Raw genomic sequence first — 16,661 nt, forward strand, 5'->3', positions numbered from 1 at the left:
TGCGTTCAGTGCGTCTAGTGTGTGGAAACCTATTATTTACATAAATATGCGATATGAATGGGATTATTTACTGTACCGTACTGAAAGTACTCCAGAAAATACCACCACGCCCAGAGACGTTCCTGTTGAGTTCAGTTTTCGCTATACAGAGATCACCGCGTGATCTCATCGACTGAGCTGAGGTCAAAGCGCACATTTCAGCAAGGTACGCCAGAACAGGTAGTTTACCGTCTAGTCATGGCGACCTATATGATGAGCGGAGATCAAAGCAAATGACCATGGACACTTTTAAAGTACCTGTAAGTTGACTGTGTTCGTTGACGTTCGATTTAGGCTATCGGCAAACAACTCTCCTGATGCAACCGATATACAGATATCTTGTTGTTGACAGGCGGAAATAGACCTTATACACAGGGGCTTGATAACCAGATGTGTCATAATGATGCCTCAAAGTGAGATTGACCAATCAGAGAGCAGAACTACTGACCCCACATGAGCCCGTATACCGTCAGTGAAAATCCAAGATGGTTGATACTGACCTAATATGAGAATGTATACCGTCAGTGACAGCCATTTTGGATTTTCCAACACCCACCTCACATATTTCACATGAAAAGTCTGAAACAAAAAGCCGTTATTCGACACTGTTTTGTGTTTTAATATAAATAATTTTGATGTGCAAGGACGTTAATGTTTTTTGGGATCACGTTCGTGACTTTAACAAAGATTGCATAAAGTTACACCTATCAACAAGGTTTGGCCTCTGAGGTTTGAAGAGTAGTCTCCCTTTGACCCTTAACGTCTTGGGTTGTAAGTTTTAAGTTTTGAGTTTTAAGTTTTGACTTGGCATGTGGGACAAAGATACCAAATAGTGTAAACTTTTCGGCATAATAAATTCGTTATGGTGTCTTTAGTCGCCGTATACGGTGTCATATTAGGTTAGCAGAACAATATATTTCTGCTAACCTAATATGACACCGTATACGGCAACAAAAGACACCAAAACTAATGATATTTGGTGGACACTTGCTTCACGGGTGACTTCTAGGTCGACAACGTTGGCGTCATGGCCGGGAAGGACGTGGACGACGGCTGGGCGTGGGCGGTGCTTGTGGCGTCCTACATGAATCAATTCCTGCTGTCGGGAGTGTGTTACATGGGAGGCATGTTCCAGGTCGTTCTGTTGGAGCACTTCCAGGAGGGTGTTGGTGTCACAGCCTGGGTCACGTCAGTGTATGCCTCACTCATGTTGGTAGCAGGTGAGTTTGTCAGTGACGTCTATCAAACCACACTGATATATTTTGTATTAACGCTCAGGTTTGTATTCATTGTTTTATATTAACGACAGGGAATGAGGCTTTTCGCCAACAACTACTGCCCCTAAGTCATTAAGAAATTTGTTCATCCGTGACTATCCGGGGAAGGATAGGTCTTCAGCAACCCATGCTGGCCGTAAAAGGCGACCATGCTTGTCGAAAGAGGCAACTAACGGCATCGGGTGGTCAGGCTCGATGACTTGGTTGATGCATGTCATCGTATCCCAATTGCGTAGATCTGTGCTCATGATGTCAATCACTAGATTGTCTGGTCCAGGCTGGATTTTCAGACTGCCGTCATATAGGTGGAATATTGCTGAGTGTGAACAACAAACAAACATTAATAAATTAGTTACTACTACTCCTTATCGAAACGCCCTCGCTTGTTCTTCTGACACTCGCTTCCTGTTCAGTTACATGCCGTTTGATAGCTGATTATGACATTGACTACCAGGACCTCTAGCGTGTGTCATCACTTCCTACTTCGACTGCCGGACGTCCGTGATGCTCGGCGGTCTGCTGCTCGCGGGGGGTCTCGTCGCAAGTAGTTTTGCAACATCTCTGAGCTACCTGTTTGTTTCCTTCGGACTTACTGCAGGTAACTGTATTTGTTTATGTGTTGTTTAACGCTGGACTGTGACATATGTACATAACAGAACCTGGATTAATTCGTGACGAAGAGTAACTGACTTTCCCAGAATACTTCAATACAAAACAATACACTTTGAACAGTGACATTACCTTGTAATACTTACTGGGGCACTAATCAGAGTCACCTTCACCAATCCAGCCCAGTGAACAAAGGACCCAGAACCTCTCGCCATGAGCGCTCCAAAGATCTCTTACTGTGTTCATAAAACTGTTACAACACGAGGTCTTATCTTTGGTTGTATCATCCACGTGTTGGGGGCACTGGTGGCCCGGTCGTCTAAGGCGCCGCGATTCGCTGTGTAGAGTTGCGTCCCTTCGGCAGAAACCTATGATTGTGGGTTCGAATCCCGGTTCGCCCCGATTATATTTCAAGGTTTATCAGCATCATACCCGTACTCGTGGTTTAAGCGAAGTGGTAAACGTCTGAGACCTGCATCACTTCGAGCTCTCCTCCCAAATTAAGTTAACACGCCGCGATAAAACTGGAATACTGTTAAAAGTGGCGTTAAACCCAGCCCACTCACTCCAGCTGACGGGGAGGTAAATAATCGAGTGTGATCCAGACAAATTAGTGATGGATAGTATTAAACCGTCGCGGGACGACAACACGCCATCAACTAAATGTACCCACCCAATCCAAATAGTCGAAACGTGAAGATTCCGGGTTAGAATAGGTCTTCAGCAACTCATGTTTGCCGTAAAAGGTGACTATGCTTGTCGTAAGAGGCGACTAACGGGATCGGGTGGTTAGGCTCGCTGACTTGGTTGATACATGTCATCGATCCCAATTGCGTGGATCGATGCTCATGATATTAATCACTGGATTGTCTGGTCCAGACTCTATTATTTGCAGACCGCCGTCATATGGCTGGAATATTGCTGAGTGTGGCGTTAAACAACAAACCAACCAACCAACCATATAGTCGTACGAAAATAGTAGGTTTCAGTGACACCTCATAACCCGTGATGGTCACGAGAGATTGTTTGTAACTAATTAAGCCAAATATCCAGGCTTCACCATAACTTTATGTTAAACCATTAAACCAACTTTTTTCGAGACACTTAACCGTGTATAGTTTAATTTGGTTGGCTGTTTCTCTGGTATCATGTTTTATCATTATCTTCTCTGTCAGTGGTTCTATGCAGTCAGCCATAATGTGTCCACAAACACATATATAAATCCCGAATATTGTGATGTTTTTAACTGATATCAGCATGTTCCCAGACACCTTTTATTGAGAGTTTGCACCGAAAGAATGTGAATGTAAAGTTGAACCTCGCTTATCTGGACACATGCGTTTCTCAAATATTGTCCGGATAAACGAGGTTCCGGATATCTGATTCGTTTGTTAACAGAACAGAGTTACCTCCCTCAGAATTATTTTTACCAAGGCATAAAAACTGTTTCTTTGTGCAGAATTTCTTTATTCGACGCATTCAGAACATTGTACATTGATTTTAAAAAGTCAAGAATGGGCTGCATATACAATGGACAGTGCAATGTTACATGGACGAATGAAACATACAACTTCGATGTTACTTAAATACATGAGTGCATCGGTTGGGTTTAACGCCGCTTTTAACAGTGTTCCAGTTATATAATGGCGTGTCAGCTTAATTTGGGAGGAAAGCCCGAAGTGATGCATATCTTAGACGTTTAACACTTCGGTGAAACCCACGAGCACTGGTGTGGTGCTGACAAACCTTGAAACATAATCGGGGCGAACCGGGATTCGAACCCATGATCATAGGTTTCTGGAGTGTCCAAGGGACGCAACTCTGCACAGCGAATTGCGACGCTCTTTAAACACATGAACGTTTATAGTGTAACTCTCTTAAACAATTATGACTCGGAATAGTCAACAAGAGGTATACATTCATTGTAGCATATCTCAGATACAACAGAGACCGCCTTTGTGGTCTAGTGGTAGAGCGTCCGCCCGGAGAGCGGAAGGTCCGGAGTTCGATCCCCGGCCGCGTCATACCAAAAGACGTTAAAAGATGGTACTTGTTGTTATCCTGTCTGGCGCTCGGCATTAAGGGGCTAAAACAAGGACTGGTCGGCTCGGAGTCAGTATACTGTGTCTGAGTCGGGTATTCATGTTAAACTGCGGCATGGTATCTCAGTGAGCTAGCACTATAAACCGGCATCAGTCCGGTCTAGTACAAGCACCCACGCAAACACACAGACGTACATGCACGTCGCTATATAAGAGCAATAATCTTGGACGCGATGTTAAACCCCATTTCACCTCACTTCATCAGATACAACAGATTACATATGCAGATTAAAACAAAAAAAACTGCCAAAAGCAGTGCCCATTGTACGATTCCGACTATATCATAAGCATGGGGCTTTTGTTAGTTAGCCAATCTTGTTCGCGCTTATTGGTAGGCCGTTAAATTTACTGATGTCACTAATATTTTTCAACAAAAGCTGAGCATCAAAATCCGATAACACTTCTCCTAAAGAGATACTTCAACAAACCATTTCCGACATTAAAGTACATTTATTCATTTTTTAGTATTTTTAATGAATTAATCTTTTCAATTTGTTTTCATAAAAGTGAGAAGATATTTCGTGAACATCCATTGTGTGCATGTACATACATCAACGGGATCGGGTGGTCAGGCTCGCTGACTTGGTTGATGGATGTCATCGTATCCCAGTTGCGTAGATCGATGTTCATGATGTCAGTGGCTTGGATGTCTGGTCCAGACTTTAATATTTACATCATGTAGTTGATGCCCGTGAAGATCCGGGATGGAATAGGTCTTAAGCCAGCCATACTTTCCATAAAAGGCGTCTATGCTTGTCGTAAGAGGCGACTAACGGGATCGGGTGGTCAGGCTCGCTGACTTGGTTGATGCATGTCATCGATCCCAATTACGTGAATCGATGCTAATGCTGTAAATGTCTGGATTGTCTTATAGGTGGAAAACTGCTGAGTGCGGCGTCAACAATAAACAAAAAAACATTAGCAATAATCCTCAAATGGTATAGGGTTGTGCTTATGTTATCGTTGATTTAAAGGAACCAAACGATATAACAGGTCCAAACTGGTGGTGATCCTTTGATAGCGTGTGGTGACAGTGGCATTAAAAACCCAAACACCCGATATTTGCTACCGTACCTCATGGTTTACGTTTTGAGCGGTGCATGCATTCTTTCCTTTTTCTACACAGGTCTTGGATTGGGATTAAGTTACACGCCCTCTGTCGTCATTGTCAGCTACTACTTTGACAAGAAACGGACGATTGTGACGAGTGTGGCTTTGTCTGCTTCCGGCATTGGGTTCCTGCTTGCGCCAATAGTGTTCCGATATCTATTGGACAACTTTGCCTGGAGAGAGTCCTTGGTCATTTTGGCAGGAATCTGTATTCATATCACCGTGTTTGGAGCCCTTATGTTCCCTATACATGAACGAAAGGCTTGCCCAGTGTTCTCCAGGTGTGGTCAACACATTTCCAAAGACACAGACGACCTCGCAGCTAAAGTGGTAATGGACTCAAACACAAATAATGATCATAATCATTCAAGGATTATGCCATATGAAATCGATAAGTACGGAAGTGTGATTCTCAAAGACGACTGCGATCTTATGCAAAATGGAACAGTTGATAAGATGCATGGGACTACTGACAGCCAATTAGACATTTTCAAGAACGTGGCTTTTGTGGTGTTTTGTGTGAATCAGATCATGGCAAATGCTGCGTGTGGCGTCTACAGCATCCATCTGGGTGCCTTCTGTGAATCCTATGGTACCAGTGCTCAAAACGTCGCCTGGATTTTTTCTGTCAACGGCCCAGCCAACATTGTGTCGCGAATCCTGCTGGGGGCGTTTGCACACGCCAGCGAGAAGGATGTGTGGATCCTCTATTATGGAGTTCTCTTGTCTTCCGGTACAATATTCTGTTTGATGCCGCTCTTTGCGAAGACATACCCTGCTCAATTGGTAGCTGGAATTCTCATAGGAACATATATGGGTGGCTCGTATTCCCTACCGCCTGTCCTGATAATAGAATGTGTTGGCTTGAAGAAGCTTGCGTCAGCGTTTGGTGTTTCCATGATCTGCGCTGGCTCTGGGTGGCTGGTGGCGCCGCCTGCAGCAGGTAAAACTATATAGTTCTTTATCGCCAGACGCCTGAATTGGCCTTGGGGGCTGATGTGACCACTAATGTACATTCGAATGACATTTATTTTCTCAAAGGTTTTTCTGAACGCATAACAAAAGAGACTCAATGTGAAGTCTTTGTTATTTCCAGTGTTGAGATTGCAGGATCAAAAGCCTTAACGAACAGCTAGTCAAAATGAGTGAGTGAGTGAGTATGGTTTTACGCCACTTTTAGCAATATTCCAGCAATATCACGGCGGGGGACACCGGAAATGGGCTTCACACAATGTACCCATGTCGGGAATCGACCCCGGGTCTTCGGCGTGACGAGCGAACGCTTTAACCACTAGGCTGGCTACCCGACCGCCCCCTAGCCAAAATGATTAACTGCACCATTAGACTATTTTCATAAATGAGAATCTATTTGTTTTGACTCATATGATAAAAAAATGAAATGCCGGGGCTTTTTCAAAATCGATATTAAGTCACGTCTTGAGTCACATCGTATGTTGTCATAGTAACAGTCAGCGTCGATTTCAGGGTGGCTGGTGGATTTGACGGGCTCTTATGACTCCAGCATGTATCTTGCAGGTGAGACATTTGACACAGTACTAAACAGTGTTGCAGTTGCAGTTTACTGAATATTGAAAGCATATCATAACTATATTTATAATGTATATATCAATGTGAATCGCGTGTAAATTTGAAATCGAAGGTAACAGATGAACTCTTTTCTTACCAAACGTAAACACACAGATGAATTATCTCGGTTTTGAGAATCAAATATTCTTCAAGAAAGTAACGACCTTACACGTTTATGCAACGAGTGGCGTGAAACTATTCTTAAACGATGTATTTTGCTACTAGATACTGATTGATATTATGATATTAAAATTATTAATATTATTTATATCGCTTGTTATCTATTACTTTAATATCACTCTATTTTATTCCAAATAGTATTTTCCTATTAAAGTCTTAAGTTATTATACACATGTATATGTTTATGTTCCCCAGTGCTTCTTATAATCATTCATCTCTTTTAAATGTTTAAATATTTTGTACTTTAATGTCTCTTTCCAACGTCGTACCATCTATAATGCGTACAATTGCCACGTGCTGTTTTGCCTAAATATTACATTGTTTTGATCTGTGATATAACAAAATCATGAAAAAATAATAAAGTATTATCATAAATTCTGTTTATTATTAATATGTTCTGTTTCAATTTCTTTATTTCCGTACTGAGGCCACAGGCCTATAGTACATTTATGATTTGTACATTCAAAGTAGTAGAGTCTATAACACAATATTTTTCCTGTGTCTCATTGCATGATGAATGTACATAGATACATATATGTTCTGTTACAGGTGTATTAATGTTCCTGTCTGTTCTTGTGGGTTTGGTGGTGCCACAACTGATCAAGCCTGAGAACCAGTCACACATCCATGGAGACCATTCTGTTGTCACTGAGGAAGCCGAGAAAAGTGATGTACGATGAACTATGTTCTATAACCAGGATGTTCTGATGTTCTGGTTTCACACCTGCCTCTGTGTTACTGGCATACCAACGAGCAAGGGATTGTGCTGCGTGATACATTGATTTTGGTGGCCTATTCATATGGGAACACACAAGTGAAAATACATTATCTGATGACATGTTTTGTTAGTGCACCGGCAATAGTTAAATGGCAACTCTTTCAATTCCACACGTGCTATTTAAGTGCAATGTAAATAATCTAGTCTCGACCAGACAATCCAGTGATGGACATCATGACCATCGATCCACACAATTCGAATATGATGACATGCATCAACCATGTCAGAGAGCCTGACCACCCGATCCCGTTAATCGACCCTTACGACAAGCACAGTCTCCTTTTACGACAAGCATAGTCACCTTTTACGGCAAGCATGGGTTGCTGGACCCCGGATCTTCACGGGTCAGACCGAACATGAGCATCGATGAGCATCGGACGCATATACTAGTAATAGTGGAGACTGTAGAGGAAGTAGTAAATGTCATACCGCGAAACCTTCAGTTACAATCGATACAAAATTGAACCGTTCAATGAACACCGATATATCTAAATGTGGAGATACCAAAACGAAATTGTTACCGCTGGTACAGGTGGGGTGATATGCTCACCTTTTCTTGTTTATTTGTTGTTTTACGCCGAACTCAGCAATATTCCAGCTATATGACGGCGGTCTGTAAATAATCGAGTCCGGACCAGACAATCCAGTGACTGATATCATGAGCATCGAACCACGCAATTGGAACACCTGGTAACGGTTTGTGATCGTGATTCATAAACACTCACGATATAGTCTAAATCGGAAAACAAACTCTTTATCTTTAATGCTTATGGAATGTGTTCTGTTGCTTTTGTTATTCTATTTTATGGAAGATGTTTCGAAGAATGCGGTCTTAAAGAAAACTCAGAGACATTAGCACATTGGATCGTGTGTCTGCGTCTCTGCGCTCGCGTGCGTGCGTGCATGTGTGTGTCGCCCTTGTATATCGGCAATCGAGTCAGAATTAACCATCCGGAGTCTAAACAAATTACTGAGATAATTGTCTGTCGAAATAATAGTCTAAGATACCGAAAAAAATGTCCAAATGGGACGAAAGAAATCCTACTTCGTGAGAATATCATGGCTAGATGTCGTGGCAAAACTGACACAAGACTGTTGTCGCCATGCCTTCACTGCATTGACTTTGGCTTTGAACCCATTGAACACAGTATTCAACAGACACCATCGGATTCTATCTCTTCCCAAACTTGAAGAGAGAACTGTTGGGCAAGGGCAATGCAAATGATGAAGACGTCATTTCTGCTGTGGGGGACTTTATACACCACCAGGAGCAAGTCGTCTACACCTGCTGGATCCAGACACTTCAGCATCGTTGGGAGTTTGTGTGAACCAACGCCATCAAAGTAGTCAATCCTATTTAAGCTCAGATCTTTCCAACCGCCCCTCGTGTTTTAGCTAGTTGGTCTTTTTGTGTGCACCTTTGGGGTATAACGTCAGAATTCTTTCATATGCGACACGGGGGCACGGGTGGCCAAGTCGTCTAAGGCGCCGCTTTTCACTGTGCAGAGTTGCGTCCCTTGGGCACGCCAGAAACCTATGATTGTGGGTTCGAATCCCGGTTCGCCCCGATTATGTTTCTAGGTTTGGCAGCACCATACCCGTGCTCGTGGGTTTCACCGAAGTGGTAAACGTCTGAGACCTGCATCACTTCGGGCTTTCCTTCCACAATAAGCTGACACGCCGTGATATAACGGTAATACTGTTAAAAGCGGCGTTAAACCCAACTCACTCACTCTTATGCAATACATATTAGATTTTTCCGTGTGTGCTCAATTGGCAAACTAATGTCTGCTTCCATGTTTTCAGACATCGCCATGACGTTTTCATCTTTATATTAAATGCATAAAGTGACTTTGTTGTCAGACAAAGCAGTTCTTTGTTTGGTCTCTCCTGGCTACTGTCACAGCTATCTATTCGTGACAGCCTTTGTCTGAGTGAACATTTAATTGCAAAGGCTAATTACCATGTGGTCCCAATTGTTGATCGCCAGTGCACCTTTTCTGTCCGCCACATGTCCGCATTGCAACTACGACACTCCTCAATTGTTATTTATATTTATGACAATCCGTGTCATGTGACCGTAGCAATATGTCTTGGTCCGGGCACAGAAGGGGTGGTCGGGTAGCCTAGTGGTTAAAGCGTTCGCTCGTCACGCCAAGACCCGGGTTCGATTCCTGACATGGATACAATGTGTGAAGCCCATTTCTGGTGTCCCCCGTCGTGATATTGCTGGAATATTGCTAAAAGCGGCGTTAAACCATACTCACTCACTCCGGGCACAGAAAGGAAGGTATCCCCTTTGCCTTGCTAGAGTTAAGCTAGGTGGTCTGGGGCACCAACAAAACAACCGCTACCATAATATGCTGACCTGGCAAATATCTACTTGAACGCGTATGAAGCAAAAGTGTTTATAAGGCAAGTTGCCGACCTGGTTTTGTCACTTCCGACCGAAAACCGTCACCGATCCCTTGCATATGGGAATATGCAAATAATCATAATTAACATCACAAGAGCGGCTGACCAAAAGTGCACCGCTCATTGTTACTACCTTAGTGACGGTTAGTGGCATCTTTATAGGTAATAATAATGAAAATAATAATTTTCATCAAAATGTAAATATGAAATGTAGATTATGAAATGAATTTAATAATACTGTTGAACACATTGTGTAACACTATTTGCCATAGGCATTTTGTGAGCCCTAACAACTGCATTGAATAGTCGTGCAACTGCATTGTATAACTGACCAGAATAATAATTGGTCAGATGACATACTTATATAAACAGCCTAATCGTTGCTATAGCGACTGTCAAGTTAATCAAAACCGGTCAGCTGACGTACTTATATAAGCAGCCTGACTGTGTTAATAAACACACCATTCTTTGCCACCACCACGGCTAAGTGCACGGAGGTGTTACAATTGTCAATGGATGCCCAGCTCTGGCAGAGTATCTTCAGCACAATGATAGTGTAGCTCGATCATTTTATTACCGTCTTCGCCATGCAGGTGGTTTTGACATAGAGGTCCATCCATGGTACGACCCGGAATATGTAGAGGGCGTCATGGAAAATGATAAATACAAAATTCTTTGGGAAAGGCTCTTATACAGCTCAGCTTATAGGCTCAGACATATCCAGGCCAACAAACCTGATGATAATTTTGAACCACCGGGATTTGTACGTGTCATGTATGTAAGGTATGTGTCAAAATGAACTTTTCTGCTTGATGGACATTGTACATATTAAATTTATCACTCGATCACGTGATAACTACAACCTCATACCCAGTAAATAGGTATTTATTTTATCATTTTTTTTTATGCCTTAAGGCATAAAATGTTTCTAATGAGTAGTATGCAAATATTATGTAAATGATAATGGCCTTACAAATTAACACTGTAAGCAATCTAGGTTTGTCGAATTCAGTTTGGGCTGTAGTATGAAGTACTTCCCACCACAACGGTGCTTTGCCTCCAGCCAACTCATGAATCGGGTTCCAGATTCTGCCTTCTGGCGGCTCACACATCCTTCTCGGAAGTCTGACTGTATGGCAAAAGATATTTGCAAGCAGTGTTTTAATTATAGCAGCACGTTCATGGGTGTAAGCATTCGTCACCATTTTTGCGTTTGCGTAAACTTCTTTCTTTTCATTTGTCACTTTTGACTAAAGTCCTTTGTAATCAGCTGTGCCATGTCCTCTACTGAGCAGCCTTAACATGTCTTGAATACTGAAAGCGGGAAGCGAAGGTCCGAAAGTATTTGTAAATGAACTTGTGCTATTTTACTCGTTGTACCAAGTGGACACTCGACTTGTGCCGAGTAGTTCGGAGTGAGTTTAATCATCTAGCTAATCCGGTTGATTGGATCTACGAGGATGGGATTGGTGAAATGGGGTTTAACGTCGCGATGAATATTGTTGCACTTATGTAGTGTGGCTGCTTGCTAGTTCGGACTAATACCGGTTTTATAGTGTTAGCCCAACGAGATACCATGTCGCATTTGTAACGTGGACGCCTGATTCAGACACAGTGTACCGACTCCGAGCCGACCAGTCCTTGTTTTAGTTCCTTAATGCATAGTGTCAGGCAGGAGGGAAACAACACTACCATCTTTTGTTATATCGCGGCCGGGAATCGAACCACCGATCTTCCTGTCTCCAACCAGACGCCTTATTAACTACACCACGGAGGCGGTCGACACGGAGAGGTGAAGGAGAAGGATCTAGTGTAAGCGTTCTCCAATTCTGAGACCATTTTACTATCCCACTTTAATATCGTAGTGATTAAGGCTTGGACAGGTAACTCGGGTACTCGGGTCGGGTGGGTAATGAGTAGGACCCGGGTACCCACAGGACTACCCGGACCAGTGGTCAGTCACGTGATGTGTTGTTTAAAGACAAAAATTATCTAGGACTGTATGTTTTAACTACAAGTCACTAATGGCCGCTGTTCTTTCTGACTACTACGCCCATTCCGTCGGACTTTTATATGTTTGAATAAAAATAAATCTTCAGTCAACTTCAGTGTATACACAAGATCGTTTTATATGTGTATCTAACACATTTTGCCAGGGCTACGGTCAAACTTTTTCAATCGGACAGTTTGTACCTACCTCTTGAGACCTACAAAGGGTACCCGGGTAGGGTCGGGTAAATCTGGACTCGTCCCAGCCCTAGTAGTGCTTACGCAAGATTATATGATTCCGCCGTAGATGCTTTTGAAGTCCATCTGGATTAAAATCCTTCGCACAACTCTTCTTGGATTGTATTGTATTGGTAGTTAGTTTCCATTCAGGGGTTTAATGTAAACAGACGATGATGGCAGCAGCACATTTTCAGGTGAACCCATCATAAATAACGCAGCCTTGCTCGAGTTGGTTGATGGGGGCAACTCATGTTTTGAATTTGTTGTACAGACATATTCACGGCCATTATTATCAACGACTTTTGATATGCTCCCGTGTTTGTTCAGGTGAACAATTGACTTGCCTTTGCGTGTATTTGTGACGAATGCCACCGGTAGGGCAGGACATGCTAGCCTTTTCGCGAAAACCTAGATTCATCACTATTTGATAGGGATTCATAAACACATCAAAATCGTCAAATGGACTCTCAAATCGAGATTTATTATGACAAGGGGAAGGGTTTTGTCGTATTTATTTGATGTAGGGCATCGGTAATACATAGCTTCGTATAAATTAGCACTGTAGCCAGACTCTGTGTTATTTTCACTATTATGAAACAACTAGTGTCGGGTGCCATTCATCATTCAACATCCCCTTCACAATGCTACAAGCAATTCCCTGACACTTGCACACACGCCTTTGTTTTTGAGATACTGTTGGTACCAGGACTCGGGGACATGGGGATGCTGGCCGCCATGTAAGCATCGTTTCTGGACGAGCTGTTGTTTTTCATTATTGCCGGTTGGAGAAGTTCCTTTGAAACAGGGTTATACCCTTTTATTTCAACCATGACGATAACGTCACACTATTGTCTTTGCTGTTGATTCTGAGCCAGAAATTCACTGGCTGTTCTTAAAATGCATTTAAACAAGTAAAACTGACGCACTTATGCAATATGCACAATCATAAAGAAATTATATATCAACCATGAACCATGGTTCAAGTCGGAGAGGGGCGACCGGGTAGCCTAGTGGTTAAAGCGTTCGCTCGTCACGCCGAAGACCCGGGTTCGATTCACGACATGGGTACAATGTGTGAAGCCCATTTCTGGCGTCCCCCGCCGTGATATTGCTGGAATATTGCTAAAAGCGGCGTAAAACCATACTCACTCACTCACTCAAGTCGGAGAAGTCAGATAAGTCAGAGATTCTACTTCTAGAATCAACAGATTGTCATGATTGCTCCATTACGTATTAAATAGATCGTCAAGCTCTCTATGATACCCTTCGTACAGAACCTTCAACACAGACCTTAAACGAGCACTCCAATGCAAACGCTTTCTTTGTTGTTACGGCCAACACACGTGGCAAACACCGAAACACTGAAGTCCAATAGTAGCTGAAAGTGTGACATCACGTGGCTGTCCAAACTGGCATTGATGCTGAGGGTGATTGTCAAATAACGTTATGTAATTAAGAACAGGAAACAGTCAAGTACAAACATGTTTACTAAAATATATGGGAATCTTAGTGAAAAAAGTATATGATACAACAACAATGATTACTGTGTCCAGAAAACAACAACCTCAAACAAACACAAAATGAGATTCATACTGATCCAGTTAGGTAACATAAAGACTAATCTCAAGATGAGCAGGGAGATAATTCTGTAAAAAAACAAGGTGCAACCAAGGCGTATTTCAGGCGTCACAGAAATTATACACTCAGCGTCATTTTTGAAGGGTAATCAAGGTTTGTAGGGTGTCAAACATGAACATTTGCCAACATGTGTCTATGTAGACAATGTGATTAACTGTTGAGTGAGTGAGTTTGATTTTACCCTGCTTTTGCTATATTCCACAAATACCACAGCGTGTGACACCAGAAAAAGGTGATTAGCTGTTCAAAAACATTTTGTTTGTGCCCCCGTCATACTGATTGGATGCTGGACAAATCGATGACTATTAAACACAATGAAAAGTGCAAGATTGAAGGTGATTGAAAAAGCTACCCAGAGCACACGTCTGAACACAACCAGCGGTTTAGCCCATGCACGTGCAATACATAAGAAACAGTCAATGTGGGAATTAGATGGATCATTCCAGATGCAACTGAACTTCACTCTTAGAAGTTGAAAATGCGACGTTTTTTAATACTTTAATCCCTCATAATCTGCGTGACCCATCAATTACGACGCTGTGTATAGATATTCTGCTACTCGCCTACGGGATAAGATTATATGTGGCACTTAATAATTCAAACACAACAAATAACTATTAAAACAGCCGACCCATAGAAAAGACAGCGGAATAAATCCGTGTACTATTCATAGGTTCAACAGACATTTTGATATAAAAACAGATGAGGTAATATGACTTTGAGCCTAAACGATAATTGGGATATATTTCATGATACGACTTGATGATTTACAGACCGCCGTCATGTCATCGTTGCAAGAACCTTTGTGGATCAGCTTCCAACTGTACTAGATAACCACAAGACATTTTGTGTCTGGTGCCTTTTTGAACAGATGTCAGAAGATCGGGTGGTCAGGCTCGCTGAGTTGGTTGAAGCATGTAATCGATTCCAATTGTGTGGATCGATGCTCATGATATTGGATTGTCTGGTCCAGTCTCGATTATTTACAGACCGCAGTCATGTAGCTGGAATATTGCTGAGTGTGGCGTAAAACAACAAACAAACAATCCCACCATGCCAGGAAATCGAGATGAGATCATAAAGGTACCAGGTGATGTTGTATCTAAAACAGCAGGTACACCATTACACTTCATACACACACTTGAATATAACAAACGATCACAACCAACATACTCTAGAGTATTAATTCAAACACCAAAAGAAACAAACAACACTAATGGTCCCTTTGGTTTGGGATATCGTACCAGGGATTCCTTCTGATACACTACGACACACCGACAACCATGCCTGATTGGTCATAGTATCCCTCTTATAATATCATAAGGTCACACAGATCACAGATCCAGATGATTCTGACGTCATCACGAATCTGTAAATATCTAAATATAGGTTAACGCAAAAGAAACAAATTAAATCCAGCCACACACTTCGCAAAATATCAGGAGACGCTCTTTTTAACTTGCTTTACGAATTTACTTAACTGTAAATTTCATTGAATCAAAACAATATTCTGAATTTGCTCTTTGTTTATCCCGCCGATAAGTTGATAGCCTATAGTACACTCAAAATCGAAAAAGGTTTGGGTCTTTGAGTGAGTGAGTGAGTGAGTATGGTTTTACGCCGCTTTTAGCAATATTCCAACAATATCACGGCGGGGGACACCACAAATGGGCTTCACACATTGTACCCATGTCGGGAATCGAACCCGGGTCTTCGGCATGACGAGCGAACGCTTTAACCACTAGGCTACCCGACCGCCCCTTTGGGTCTTTGAAAGGCATTTAGAAGTGATACAGAATTTATGGAGGTCAATTTCTTTATTATGAGGAACACAACGTTTCGGAGTATATGACTGACTGACTGATATAGAAGATTTAACGTGCGCTTTCCGACTGCAGCGTATTTCGCACACGGGCCTGGTCAGACCATTTAGTGTATTCCGAAAAGGGTGAAAGTGGTGTGTGCAACCCAAGAGGGGGCTTTTGGGGGTTGCTTATATTGATTTTTTGAAATTTTTAAATTTGGAATAAATGCCGAGGTGGGTGGGGGAGGGAACTAAGGGAGCCGGGTGAGGTGGGTGTTTGTATGTTTATTGGATTTTGGATTGGTAGAGTATATGCTTATGTTACTCCTTTATCAGGTGAATGAATGACATATATATGTACATGTAAGAACAACAAAAGTAATAAGATAACAAATGGTGGAAACTAACAAGAGAAGCCAACAGATGATTGGCTCTGAGAGGTGATTAGCAATAGACAATAGAGGCCAACACTTTACAGTAATTAGCGCTGATGGTATTGTGTAGAAGCAGTACTTAAGTTATCATAGATAGGTTACAGGCAATGGACAATGGGCAAACGGGAGGTCGGGTAATTAGAACTGATAGGTGAAGAATGCAATGGGTAGGTGGAAGCCAGCTAGATAATTAGCAGTGACATTGATAAGATGCATAGATGCACTTAGGCGTATTCTTAATAAAAACGGAACTAATAATACGCATCTAAAAACACAATAACCTACCAAATCAAAATCACATAAACAAACAAACATCTACCATACCCAGCTCCCTTAGTTCTCCTCCCCAACCCCATATCAATCTATTCCAAATCTAAAAATTCCCCAATTCTATATAAGCAACCCCTAAACCCCCCTCTTGGGTTGCACAGACCACTTTAGCCCCTTTCGGAAACACAT

At 42.2% G+C, this 16,661-nt stretch overlaps 1 protein-coding gene across 1 annotated transcript; it reads left to right on the top strand.

The window, feature by feature from the left end:
• Nucleotides 1-272: 272 nt before the first annotated feature.
• LOC139448565 (monocarboxylate transporter 14-like) lies at nucleotides 273-7,584 on the top strand. Its single transcript, XM_071230135.1, has 6 exons — nucleotides 273-299; nucleotides 1,049-1,259; nucleotides 1,771-1,914; nucleotides 5,154-6,080; nucleotides 6,623-6,673; nucleotides 7,454-7,584. Exons 1-6 carry the CDS (start codon nucleotides 273-275, stop codon nucleotides 7,582-7,584), a joined length of 1,491 nt encoding a protein of 496 aa, XP_071086236.1.
• Nucleotides 7,585-16,661: the final 9,077 nt, after the last annotated feature.

Source organism: Haliotis cracherodii, unplaced genomic scaffold (assembly GCF_022045235.1).
Source record: "Haliotis cracherodii isolate W230 unplaced genomic scaffold, xgHalCrac1.p SCAF_7, whole genome shotgun sequence".
NCBI classification, from domain to species: domain Eukaryota; kingdom Metazoa; phylum Mollusca; class Gastropoda; order Lepetellida; family Haliotidae; genus Haliotis; species Haliotis cracherodii.